General features: G+C 38.7%; 1 protein-coding gene across 1 annotated transcript; it reads right to left on the reverse strand.

Moving 5' to 3' along the window:
• Positions 1-9651: 9651 nt before the first annotated feature.
• Positions 9652-11220, reverse strand: LOC125190239 (receptor-like protein 41). Its single transcript, XM_089064942.1, has 3 exons — positions 11200-11220; positions 10486-11158; positions 9652-10367 (listed from the first exon to the last, which is right to left on the reverse strand). The coding sequence occupies exons 1-3, from the start codon at positions 11218-11220 to the stop codon at positions 9652-9654; spliced, it is 1410 nt and encodes a 469-aa protein (XP_088921068.1).
• Positions 11221-13992: the final 2772 nt, after the last annotated feature.

Genomic DNA, 13992 nt, shown 5'->3' on the forward strand with positions numbered 1-13992 from the left:
TTTTGTGCTTTGCAAAAATTTTCGCAGGTTCTGACCTCTCCGTGGCGACCGCCGCAAGCTCTGCGGCGGTCCGCCACCTGAACGCTGGAAAGCATCTTTGACATGCGGCGACCGCCGAACAGCTACGGCGGACCGCCACCTGGGCAAAATTTTCCAGCGCGATTTTTTGAAATTCTTCGAATTTTCGCCCCGCTCAACCTCTACGCGAAATTTTTCAGGGTACGTTTTTTTTTCAGTAGTATACTCACGTCCCTACCGACTCTACAAACTTATTTTACACTTTGTTGTAAATAAGTTTGGGGGGGTGAAGTGGTGGACCGTGAGTTTAGGGTTTTCTTTTTGTTTGTTTTTGCTTTAATTTTCCAAAAACCCGTAGGAGATTTTTGTGTTCTAAAAATGTTTTCTTGAATCCATGTCATGAACATAACATGAAGAACTTAGAAACACGCATGCTTAGGGACACATTAGACCGAGTTGCCAATGATATTATATTCCATCTATGTTTAAGTGTGGCTTAACGTTTTGATATGATGGTTGGGTGAAAAGGTGCATAATTAGTGAATTGCTTGTTCGCCTTGAATCGTGCTTCTACCTTGTGAGATTTGAGCCTTAAATTCTTTCTTGTGTGATTTATCTGTATCCATGTATATGTTTCTAGAACTTGCTCCTAGTCTGCCTAAGTTTACATAGTGTTTAAGTTGATTTAGGAGGATGTTAGGCCGTCTTTTCTTAGCTACTTTTATATCCAAAATTTTCGACCCTCTCAAATTTTTCCTTTGGAGCCAATTTTGAGCCTTTAAGCCTTTTCTTTGGAAGCCAAAATAAATGGGGGAACAATTCCTTGGGTTAGTATAGTTTTTGTTATCTTCTTTTGTAAAGGAATTGGAGAGATAAGGAGGAAAGTATAAAAAGTAGTGTGCTTAATATTAAGAAAGTACAAGTTGTGAAATTGAGAAAAATTCCAAATATGTGCTTGATCTTAGAAAAAAAAGAAAGGATGTAAAAAAAAAAAAAAAAAAAAAGAAAAAAATGTGTGAAAGGTTGTGAAAAGAAAATAAAATCAAAGGATTGAAAGTAAATTGAAGGAGAAAAATAAAGTGTTAGAAGTGCCTTAAGTTTTAGAAAAGTGGAGTCATCTTAACTCTACTTGGGATATTTTTATATTTGAGTCACTTTTTCAAATATTCCTCACCTACCAAAGAGCCTACGTTACAACCGAAAAGAAAGACCTTTCGGACTTTTGATGCTTAATCACATTGAGTAGAGGAGGGATTAGACTTTGAGCAAGCCTATGGTAAACTTTGCATGATGCATGATTTGAGTGATTTACACTTTACCTTTATACACTTTGAGAGTGAGAGAAAGAATACTTCCCATCTTTGGAAGTTTGCCACATGTGAGTGCTTGAATTCAAGGTGTTCCACGAGTTAGTAATGAAAGTGCACTATTAAGCCTTGCTTGATTTGATTGTGTTAATCCATGCTTAATCTATTCTTTCATCTTTTGAGGCAATTATGATGTCTAGTCCTTGTGCATTCCGTGCGTCTATTCTTGTGTCTTTAGTGTTTTGTTCGAGGACAAACAAAAATGTAAGTTTAGGGGAGTTGATACGCCCGGATTTTGCACTGTTTCAAGGCCATTATTTGGTCCGTTTTTGTTATCAAAATCACTCTACATGTCCATTATTTGCATATTCTATACATTTTGGTATTTTGACGTGTTTTGTGAGAAATGTGCATATTTGAGCCGAAAAGGGGAGTAAAAACGCATAGTCTGGAAATCTGGAGTCAGACGGCGACCAGCGACCGCCGCGAAGATGTACGGCGACCGCCGGCGCCCGGCGGGCAGAGCTATGTGGCGGCCCGCCTCGGAAATTTACGCTAGGAGAAGAGTCTCACCCGGCGACCGCCGGAGGACATGTGGCGGTCCGCCACCGAAGGGTCAGAATCTCTGGACTCCAACGCGTCGACCGCCGGCCAGGGTGCGGCGGCCCGCCGGAGAAAGGCGGCGAATCCGACCAACCCTAGATTTGCTCCAAGATTTACCAAATTTTGAAGATCTTTTCCTTCTATGATGAGGAATAATCTTCCCCTATAAATAGGACCTCAAGCTTCATCAAAAGGAGTTTTTTTTGGACACACAACAAGAACACATTCATAGAGATCAAAAGCTAGAGTACTTCAATTGTGCAAGGAGTTGAAGAAGGATTTCAAGAACATCAAGAACGACAAGGATTCAACCTACGGGTTTTATCTGCTTTAGTTTTATGTTCAAATTGCTTTCCCTTCAATCTATGTTTTAAGTTTATTCAGTCATGTGTAACTAAACTTATAGGATTCTAGGGATGTGTTAGTAGCAACTTTGGTTATACAATTCCGTTTTCTATTTAATATCCGTTTTGTTTTTACTTTGTTTCTTCCCTAAGTTAATCATGATGCTTCATAATTGAGTGACACAATTATGTATGATTCAATACAACTTGCTTCATAACTGTGACAGAGTTCTAGCGAGTTAGATCCACTTAGTAGACACTACAGTTAGCTTCCTTTAAAACGGCACTGTTAATTGAGAGTGAGGACTTTTCAAGGGTCTTAGGAGCTTTTTGGAGTTACGTGTTAGGATTGACAACCCTAATGTTAGTAATCAACGTTTGTATCGCATGAGCATAAGCTAGGTGACTCGTCCTTTCAAAGTATTAACTGTGCTAGGGTATTGTAGTTTGGAATTTGTATAACCATAAAAGCGAAAGCACATCCCTGGAATTCCCCTTATCTCTATACTTTTCTCTCCGTGATTTGCTTGCATTTAATTGTTTACTGTTTTTAATATTTATTGTTTTCAAAAGTTTCCAAAAATTCTTGTTTCTCCAGATAGTAATTGAGTTCTAGTAGAGGATAGACACTTTGTGTACATCTTCCCCGTGTTCGATACCCGGTACTAACCTTTTGTTATACTATACCTACTATGTATACTTGCAGGTATTTATAGTGCAAATAAAAAGTGCATCAATGACTCCCCGCCGGCTGGTGGCCGGAATCTTCATGGCAGGCTGCTGGATTTAGAGAGTGGAACTTAGAGCTAATGGAGCTATTCTCCCAAAAAGTGTTCTCAAAGTGATGATAAAAGTCATGATAAAGTGATAAGTCAAAAGTTATTCTTCCTTATGTTCAACTCCTATTTATAGGGTGGCTTGCCCTAATTTCTAGGGCTGCCTCTTCATGCGAAATGACAATTTTCCCCCTCTTTAGTAGTTGATTGTTCCAAGCAAGTCCTTCCTTCTCGTGTCCAGTTCCGTAGCATCCATCCTGGCCAGTTTGCACCTTTTCTGCCCATAATTGTCAGTTTGCACTTTTTCTGCTCATACTGGCCAGTTGCACACTTTTTGCTGCTTTTTCACTCGAATTTCTTCTCATCCTTTCCTCCTGATTTAGTACCTCAACCTGCACACTTTAGCAACTATTTTGCATATATTATCCAATAAAGCACGTTATACTGACCAGTAACCAAGGCTTAGAACGGGACTCATCAAACTGCTCACACTTAACACATACTTGTCCTCAAGTATGAAGAAACAAGCCAAATAAAAATAATGAGTTGAGTTCGCAAGCCTGGTTACCTCCCCTGACTGACCTAAACTATAAAGAACAAAAGACGCAACACTCTAAAAAGCTTGACGCAAATAGAAAAAACACTAAAAGAAAAATTACACATAAACGAAAACACATTAAAACACATTGAATAGGCTATATTTTCAACCATTCTTCCCTTCAAGTTTGAGTTCAATCCGGCTGTAAGCAGCCTCGAAGTTCCGTCGCCCCCCTTTTCCTTCATAGCCAGTATATCTGCTCGTCAAGATTACCCAAACCCTTGGCCAAACAATAGATTCGCTCAGCCACTCATTCCTCACCAAGGATGTTACAACTATTTCTCTCAAAACGCTGAACCACAGATGCTTCGGACTTAGATCTCACGCGCAACTCCTAAGGGTCTTTATTGGCTTGGAACGGGGCTTTGGGCTTGTAACGTTTGGGGTGGATGTTCCTAAGGCTCTAAGGTTCAAAATAACACTACTTTATTCTGATGCGGAGGAGCTGTGTGTATTCGGGCGCTTGGCTTCTTTTCTTGCTTGGCTTGATGATTTTCACGATTTGGCCTCCAACTGGTCAGTAGACATCCTTTGTGGCTTCGTCATCCTTATTCCTTCTTCCCTTTTTTTTTGTGTGGTCCGGATACTTTTTCCATGCCATTTTCTCCATTTTATTCTTATTTTTTTTTCTTTTTCGTGGCTTTGCTACCCTTATTCCTTTTTCTCCCTCTTTAGTAGTTGATTGTTCCAAGCAAGTCCTTCCTTCTCGTGTCCAGTTCCGTAGCATCCATCCTAGTCAGTTTGCACCTTTTCTGCCCATAATTGCCAGTTTGCACTTTTTCTGCTCATACTGGCCAGTTGCACACTTTTTGCTGCTTTTTCACTCGAATTTCTTCTGATCCTTTCCTCCTGATTTAGTACCTCAACCTGCACACTTTAACAACTATTTTGCAGATATTATCCAATAAAGCACGTTATACTGACAGTAACCAAGGTTTAGAACGAGACTCATCAGGAGGCGTCATTGATGCCGAGTCCCAAGTTACTATTATCCTTCTGAGTCTGCCTCCTAGCTTCCAGCAGTTCAAGCTCAACTTTGAGATGAACAAAAGGAATTACACCTTGGCTGAGTTGTTGACTGAACTTCAGTCGGCAGAGGATCTCATGAACCAAGCTAAGGCTGCGATGGTTAGTTCATCACATCGTTCCTCTGGCCCTAGGCCTGGCGCGGGAAAGAAGAAAGTGACGAACCAGGTTGCACCTAAGGAAGCTAAGGGAAAGAAAAAGAGGAGGTCGGGAAAGAAGCAAACCGGAAAGTGTTTCAAGTGTGGAGAGAAGGGGCAATGGAAGCCAGACTGCCCTAAAAAGGGTAAGGCTACAGGTATGCACCAAGCTTTTGTTGTCGAATCTTGTTTAGCTTCAACTTCATTTCATACTTGGGTTATTGACACTGGAGCAACTGATCATATTTGTTTTGATCCTGACTTAATGCAGATGACAAGACGACTATATGATGGAGAGATCAAAGTCCAGCTGGGCGACGCTACTAAAGTGGCGGTCGTAGCAGTGGGAGACGTTTATTTGCGTTTTAGTAGTGATAGATTTTTGGTTTTGAAGAATGTTTTGTTGATACCTTCATTTAGAAGAAATTTAATTTCAGTTTCTAAATCGGTTTTTGATGGATATTCGATTTCTTTCAATGACAGTTGTGTTATAAAGAAAGATGGTTCTTATATCTGTCGTTGTATCATGGAAAACAATCTGTACACAATCATATCTACACAATTTAATAATCTCAAATTACAACTCAATAATGCGTCGAAAGTTTCAAAGAAAAGGAAACAACCTTCAAGTTCAATGAACGAAACGTACTTATGGCACCTAAGACTTTGTCATGCCAACCAAAGAAGGATTCAAACTCTAGTGGACCAAGACCTTCTTAGAGGTCTAGACACAGCGTCATTTTCTACGTGTGCATCCTGCTTGGAAGGCAAGATGACTAAGAGACCTTTTAGGGTGAAAGGTAATAGGGCCAAGAAAGCACTAGAACTCGTTCATACTGATGTGTGTGGACCAATGTCAACCGAGGCAAGAGGCGGTTTCGCTATTTCATCACCTTTATTGATGATTACTCGAAAGTCGGATATGTTTATTTGATGCGCTTTAAGTCTGAAGCTTTTGACAAGTTCAAGGAGTTTAAGGCTTATGCCGAGACACATCATGGAAAACGTATCAAATGCCTGCGATCTGATCGCGGAGGCGAGTACCTCAGTGCCGAGTTTTAGGACTACTTATTGGTAGAGGGAATTGAATCCCAACTGACTGCGCCGGGCACACCCCAGCAGAATGGCGTAGCTGAAAGGAATAGGACCTTGTTGAACATGGTCCGATCGATAATGAGTTATGCACGACTGCCTATTTCGTTTTGGGGACATGCCTTGCTTTCCGTGAGTCATATTTTCGACAATTTACCATCAAAATCTGTTCCTGCCACTCCATATGAGTTGTGGACTGGGCGCAAGCCCAATCTAGAAAATCTCAAGATATGGGGGTGTCCAGCTCATGTTTTAGAAAAGGATCCAACTAAGTTGGGCTCAAGGACAGAGGTATGTTTGTTTATAGGGTACCCCAAAGGTTCGAAATCCTATGAATTCTATAGTGTCCGAGCCAAGAAAGTCATAGTGAGTACTCACGCGACATTCTTAGAGGAAGACTTTGTTATGAATCATAAACCCAGTGAGGTAGCTCTTGAAGAGCTCACTTCAGTCATAAGTTCCATTAACCAAGAACAAGTACCTATTGTAACACCTATTCCCGAACCTTCAACTTCTACACCTAATGTTGTAGTGCCGCGCCGCAGTGGGAGGGTCTCTCATGAGCCCGATAGGTACATTGGTTTGGGGGAATCCATGGATCACTCCTCGGACAGCAATGTACTAGATCCCTGGAACTTTGCAGAGGCGTGGGCGGAATTCGATCATTGCGAATGGGTAAAAGCAATGGATTCGGAACTACAATCTATGATAGACAAAGACTTCTATGATTTGTCCGTCCTACCCGAAGGCTGTACTGCCATTGAGAGCAAGTGGATATATAAGCGTAAACGTGGACCCGATGGACGAGTTAAAGTCTTTAAGGCAAGACTGGTGGCTAAGGGGTATACCCAAAAGGAAGGTGTCGATTAGGACGAGACCTTCTCCCCAGTGGTCATGCTCAAATCGATCTGGATTCTATTGTCTATAGCAGCTTATATGGATTGGGATGTATGGCAGATGGACGTTAAGACTGCGTTCTTGAACGGTAGTCTTGAGGAGACCATCTACATGGAACAACCCGAGGGTTATGCCGTGAAGGGAAAAGAGCACATGGTTTGGAAGCTTAAGAAGGCCATTTATGGCCTCAAGCAAGCATCTAGATCGTGGAATCAGTGCTTCGATTAAACTGTTCACAAGTTTGGATTCGAAAAATGCCCTAACGAGAGCTGCGTGTACAAGAAGGTTGAGAAAGGGAATGTGGTGTTCTTAGTTTTATATGTAGATGACATTCTTCTAATTGGAAACAATAAAAAGATGTTGTCATCAGTACGAACTTGGTTGTCAAACCAGTTCGAGATGAAGGATATGGGAGATGCGGGACACATTCTAGGTATCAAGGTCCTCAGGGATCGTGAGAAAATGATGTTGTGCTTATCCCAAGAACCCTACATCGACACTGTACTTAGCCGTTTTAGCATGCAAGATGCCAAGAAAGGTTTCTTACCTTTTAGACATGGCATTCATTTATCTCAAGAGATGTCTCCTAAGACAACAACTGAGAGATAGCTGAGATGAGAAGGATACCATACGCTTCGGCAGTTGGTAGTCTCATGTATGCTATGCTTTGTACAAGACCTAATATTTGCTTTGTTGTTGGCATGGTAGCAAGATATCAGTCAAACCCTGGCCAAGGACATTGGACTGCAGTAAAGATCATACCCAAGTACCTTAAACGGACTATGGACTATGTTCTAGTTTACAAAGCAGGCAAGTTCTATCCTTTGGGGTATACTGATTCAGATTTTCAAGCTGATCAAGACTCGAGGAAATCTACTTCTGGCTATGTGTTTACCTTAGGAGGTGGAGCTGTGATTTGGAAGAGTGTAAAGCAGAAATGCATTGCAGACTCTACCATGGAAGCCGAATATGTGGCCGCTTCAGAGGCTGCAAAAGAGGCAGTATGGCTCAAGAACTTCTTTATGGACTTAGGTGTGGTTACGAATCTGCCCAAGAGCATCACTATTTATTGTGACAATTCTGGTGTTGTGGCTAATTCGATGGAACCAAGAGCTCACAAAGCGAGCAAACACATTGAGAGTAAGTATCATATCATCAGAGATATAGTGCAGAGAGGAGACATACAAGTGGTCAAGATTGCGTCAGAGAACAACCTGGCGATCCTTTTACTAAGGCATTGGCGGTCAAACCGTTCGAGTGCCATGTGGAAGGGATGGGAGTTCGACTCGCTCGAGACCTCAACTCGCTTTCAGTATAAGTGGGAGAATTAGACGTAGTGCACATTTTTTTGTATACTCGAAAGCTGTTTTGAGTATAAGTGGGAGATTGTTAGAGTTTGTATACTAGAAATCACCTTTCGAGTGATTGAGTACTGTTGAAACTCTTATTTTATTTTCCAAAGGAATAAACAGATTATTTTTGTCATAATGTTGTTATGTTTTACATTTAATGGATGTTTATTGCATGTTTAAATGTATAAGTAACTTAACAAAGTCTAAGTCCTTGTTTTAGTAGACCGGTTGTGGGCGTCGTTCACTTTAAGGTAACACGGTCAGTTCTAAACAAAGAAAAAGAATAATTTCACAACCTAGATAGGCTTAGACTACCTATCGTGAAAGGTTGCAATGTCAGTCCGATTATTTCTAAGCCTTACTGAAATAAGATGACGTTGTTGTGGTATAGCACTGAATGGATCTAACAGCGAGACAGTCTTTATGCTATCTACTGAAAGACGAGGTCGCGTAAATTATTTCTCAATCAATGTACGTTAGCATTGAGCATACGGTATTGATTATTCACTACTTTGACTTACCAAATGGTGCGGGTTTTTCGCAACCCAATAAGCCTGGTATATTGGGTAGTGGTGATTAATATCTAGCGCTGCTAGGATTGCTATTATGTTGAATCGTGCGCGAGGTGAGTCTCGTTTGATAACATCCTCAAGAGAAGCTTGAAATAAGGTTTTATTATTCGGAACCTAGCTAGTTGGAATGTAATTACTCTATGAATAATAAATAAGATTTTCTTGCTGAGTCATCTCTTGGAACAAATAAGATATTAATTATTTTTAAGTCCATAGCAGACAATAATTAATTAATGGATGTTTCTATCTTAAGCACGGGAAATAAATATTAATTTTTTGGAAACCCGAAGTACTTGTAATTTTGGATTTGGATGGGGAGTGCAATATTACTTCTGTAGTGGCTGCTCGTAATATTCCAATTTTAAGCTTATATTAAATTGGGTTTAATTTAATTAGTAAAAAGCTAATTGGAGGAGCCCATATCCAAAGCCTTCCATAGATCCCTGTCTGGGCCCAATATGTGACTTATTATAAATAGGAGAATAAAGGAGACAGAAAAGAGACTTGCTTTTACTAAAAAATTTTGCCCCCCTTCCTCTATTCCTAGGAGTGGTCGAATTTTTCTCCTTTGTGGGATAGGATTTCTGTCTTCTTTATTTAAGTCCTAGTATACTGGTGAGATCAGCCCACCCTAATATCAGTTTACAGTCCAGGAACCAGGCAGAAGATCCGTAGTTTTGCACTAAAGATGTTCACGTGGAGAAGGCGCTAGCCATCTTCGATTCTTTGGAGAATCATCAAGGTATAATGGCTAAACCGTAGAAAAGCATGTTTTAGGTTTCAATTAATTTAAAGCATGATTTATTTGAGTTGTGAGCATGATGCATGTGATAATTGCGCGAATAGAATTTGTCTAAATAATCTGCTAAATAGATCAGAATTATTATGTAATGATTTATGATTACCTAGCGCTTCTGCTGCCAACCCCTTCATAACATGCATGGGAATGTGTCATCGATGCTGTTGTACCCAACATTCATGAATCCTAACGAATCACACCTTTCAAGGGACTTTGGGATCTTTCCTTCTAAATTATTATTACTAAGCTCCAAATGCGTACACTCCATAGAAACAATATCTGGAATGTTACCGCTGATGTTGTTTCGCTTCAAATCAATCACTCCAACATTTTCAAGTAGGCCAAGGGGGATGGCGCCACTTAATTTGTTGTCAGACAAGTCAAGATATTCGATGTTTGTGACATTAGAGAGGAAGGTTGGAATTGATCCACTTAAACTGTTATTATTAAGAGACAAGGACCAGAGTGTAGATTCTGGAGGAATGGACAGCTCCAACTCACCCTTCAACTGATTAGAGCCTAAGTCTAGGATTCCTAGAGAAGCAGGGATATGATAAGGCTTTTGCAGACCCGTTACAAGATTAGATGAGAGGTATAAAGTATCAAGTTGTGTTCCCCAAATCCAACTTGGTATCCCACTTGCAATACGATTGTTTGAGAGGATCAATTCCTCCAGATCCATATGCTTGATTAAATATGGAAATTCGGACAAGTTGCATGAAGCTAGGTATAGCTGTTTTAATGGGAGACGTTCGTATGAACTTGAGTTCCCACTGCCAACATCTACAGACATGGTTTGTAAGATTATTGGCAAGGCTTTGCAAGCTGTCGAGTTGAAAAGTGCCACTAAATTGGTTGTCTCCAAGATAAAGTAGCAACAATGAAGGGAGAGCATAGAGAGAGTGGGGAATGTCACCAGAGAATGAATTGGACCCCAAATCCAGATGAGTGAGATTGGAAAGACCTTCAAACGATGTAGAGGAAAGTGAGCCGGTCAAAGAGTTGGCAGACAAATCGATATAAATCAGCTTGGTGAGGTTGGCAAAGGTGGATGGAATAGAACCATTCAAATTGCAGCGCATAAGAATCAAGTAAGTCAGATTCGGAAAATTGAACAAGTCCAGAACTGCTACTGCTGAAAGATCGTTGAAGGATAGTTGAAGAATCGAGAGGGAATGGAGTTGCGTGAATGACTTAGCCAGAGGGCCAAGTAGATCAAAAGAAGACAAGCCTAAAGAGGTGAGGTTGGGTATATATGATGATATAATGTGGCTCCATTTTCTCCTTTCCTCAGAGGAAGTGATGTTGACACCGTCAAGATAGAGCTCTCTAAGCCCTGTTAGATTTTGGACAAGCATCTCCAAATTTGGGTTCTCAAGAACTAATGATTTAAGGTAGCTGGAGATATCAAGATAAGCCAACCTCTTTAAGGATAAAATTTCAGAAGGAAGCTGCCCACCAAAACTAACATATGACAAATCCAAGTGTGTCAAATAAGTCAGATTGCCAATACCTTTTGGAATGCGATCAGTGTAGTAGCTCATGTGATTAAGGGCGAGGCTAAGCTCCCGCAGATATTTAAATTTGAAGAAACTCGACGAATCCCCAATTCCATCAGATATGGCCTCCTCATCGAGCTGCAAACTGATGACGTAGCCAGAAGCATCACATTCCACACCGGGCCATTTGCAGCACGCATCACTTTCATTCCATCGTACGAGTTTTGTTGAAACAGAGGAAACGAGATCAACTCATCCTTGAGTTGTAGCAACAAGATCTCCTGATGGCGAAGACATTTGTTATTATAGGAATGAGTAGTGAAGATGAAGGAAGAAATCAGTATGCTGAACAACAAGAAGTTTGAAAGCATTGTGAAAGAAGATATTGATAATTCTGTTTTTGTATACAAATGAAATAGGTGAATTAACGTGTGTTTAAATAGACAATCACAGTTTACTTGGATGTCTTTTTAAACCCACCACTTATCATTATTTTTATATTTTACTCTATATTTATTTCAATTCTGGTTCTTCAAAAAGCATGTATAAAGTCACTACATTTATCACTCGTGAAAATGAAATTATTTTTTTTTTCATTGCTTATTGAATTCGAGCGTTGTTGGGGTTTGGAAAAGTCTACCAAATAGTAATTCCACAAGTAGACGTGTATGATTTGAATGCGAAGAAAATGATACTCCCTCCGTCCTAAATAATTTGACCCAATATTCCATTTCGGACCGTCCCACATAATTTGTTTCACTTCACTTTTATCATTTTTGGTAGTGGACCCCATATTCCATTAACTCATTCCTACTCACATTTTATTATAAAACTAATACTTTAAGAGTAGGACCCACATCCCACCAACTTTTTCAACTCACTTTCCATTAGATTTCTTAAAGCCCGTGCCGGGTCAAAGTGTCCCATATTATCTGGGACGGAGGGAGTAGAAGTGAGATTTGGTTTTCAAACCTCCACTGAGTTGACTTAAGGTCCTCAAAGTGCTAATCAAATAATGTAGCTGTCTCATTCTATGTGGAACATTTTTTATTCAACATGAGATTTTATATAGTGTTGTTTTGTGAGTAAGTGGATTATATAAAGTAAGAGAGAGAAAAAAAAATTTAACTGGTATTGTTTTATGAGTTAAGTGGATTATTTAAAGTAAGAGAGAGAAAACATAGCTATAAGTAATGTTTCAATTTTAAGAAGGTGTCATCTAAAGTAGGAAATTGCAAAAAAGAAAATTCCACAAGTAGCTAGGCCTACGATGATTTGGATTTGAAGAAAATGACAGAAGTGATATGTGGCTATAATATCACTTACCTATAATATTCTTAGCCAAGCAAAATCCTTTGGTGTTAAATTATGACATTAGAACTTTGAATTGGTCATAACAATTTAGTTGCTAATGCGGCAAAAGGGATATGTAAGTATTGTGATTTTCATAAAGCTGGCTAGATAAATGAAAACGAAATAGGTTCATAAATATTAATTAATATAAAATAAGTTACTAGTAATATGTAGGAGTAACATACTAGAATTTCTATAATAATATAAAAAACAACTAACTTTTCAAATTAAATATCTAGAGATTTAAGATATAATTTATAATATAAATGCTTAAAAAAATGCTAATTAGTGACGGCTTCCGATAACACTTTAACTAGTGAAAATGATTGAAAAGCCTCAGTCACTAATTAGTGACATATTAGTCCGTCACTAATACAAACTTACTATGGCAGCCGCATATGTTTTCTTGTCGTTTGTTGGGTTAGTAACTTTAGTGACGAAAAATTCTGTCACTAACGTTTTGTAGTGACAAGCTTGCATCGACGGATCTGTCAATACTTTATCTGTCACTAATCCTGTTTAGTGAACAAATTTCACTGATTAGTGATTATCCGTCACTAAATAACGATTTTTTTTTGTAGAATTGCATTTTTTTTATTGAATATTGCATATTTGTTTTTAAATCAAACTAAAAATCATGTCGTACGTAAATTTGTCATAAATCTTTCATGTCATCTCTTTTTTATTGCTATAAAATAGTAAAATTAATAATAAAAATAAATTTTAAAATATAATTCACTTTTATTTAAATTTTAGAGGCATTATTTACATATATAATTATGTACTAGTATTTTTATTTATTTATTCTTATTGCATAACGACGATATGATACTATCATTTTCTTTATAAAATCTTTTCTTATTCACTATTATTGTCCTAATTGGACAAATCTTTCAATGACATGTTAAGAAGATTTTTTTGTGGTTTACCACTAGAGAAACCAAAGGAAATTTTAGTTGACTAGTGATATAGTGGATTGACTCCACGTTTCACGACGTATTTTATACTTTGATGATATACTTACTTTCAATTTTTGCTATTAATATCTATTTGCATATTAATTTGTGTAAAAGTTCAGATTATTTTGAAATGTTTTTTAGCCCTAGTCGAAACAACAATCTCAGAAAGACGAATTTCATGCTTTAGTTATACTATACAATAATGACTTCAGATATTTTATACATACAAATTCCTCTGTTTCCATCATCAAGCCATGTCTTTGAGGTTTCACAAGATTTAGGACATGCGGACTGGCCCAAATTCCCCCATTTGGCCCATTGATCCAGCCCAATCTCCCTGACTTAAATTATTTGGTTGTCTCGTGGGCTTAGGATAAGCCTTATTTTGGATTGGGTTTAACTGTGGTTTACTCAGTCTCTAACCATATCTGTGAGTTGGGCCATGCCCACATTTTGCTAAAGGAGTAATATGAAAGCATTATTTATTTGTATTTTTGAAGAAAAGTCTATCTCTTCTGCTGAAGGATTATAACGAACAATCATTTATCCATTTGTTGATAATCAAATTTCTTTCTGCAAAATTGATCTCTTATGCTCTAATTTGACAATCCTAATCTTGCTGAGCTATTGAGGAACATCACAAGTGATTGGTTGTAGAAT

This window comes from Salvia hispanica, chromosome 2, assembly GCF_029641045.1.
Source record: "Salvia hispanica isolate PSC_SH4W2 chromosome 2, Shi_PSC_v1, whole genome shotgun sequence".
Lineage (NCBI taxonomy): Eukaryota > Viridiplantae > Streptophyta > Magnoliopsida > Lamiales > Lamiaceae > Salvia > Salvia hispanica.

Bases quoted from the DNA above. Each gene is read 5' to 3' on its own strand.
- LOC125190239 (XM_089064942.1), bottom strand. From the start codon at position 11,220: ATGCGTGCTGCAAATGGCCCG. The intron at 11,159-11,199 runs GTGTGGAATGTG...ATCAGTTTGCAG, and splicing joins TGCGTGCTGCAAATGGCCCG to CTCGATGAGGAGGCCATATC. The intron at 10,368-10,485 runs GTCTTTCCAATC...CAACCAATTTAG, and splicing joins TTCCTCTACATCGTTTGAAG to TGGCACTTTTCAACTCGACA.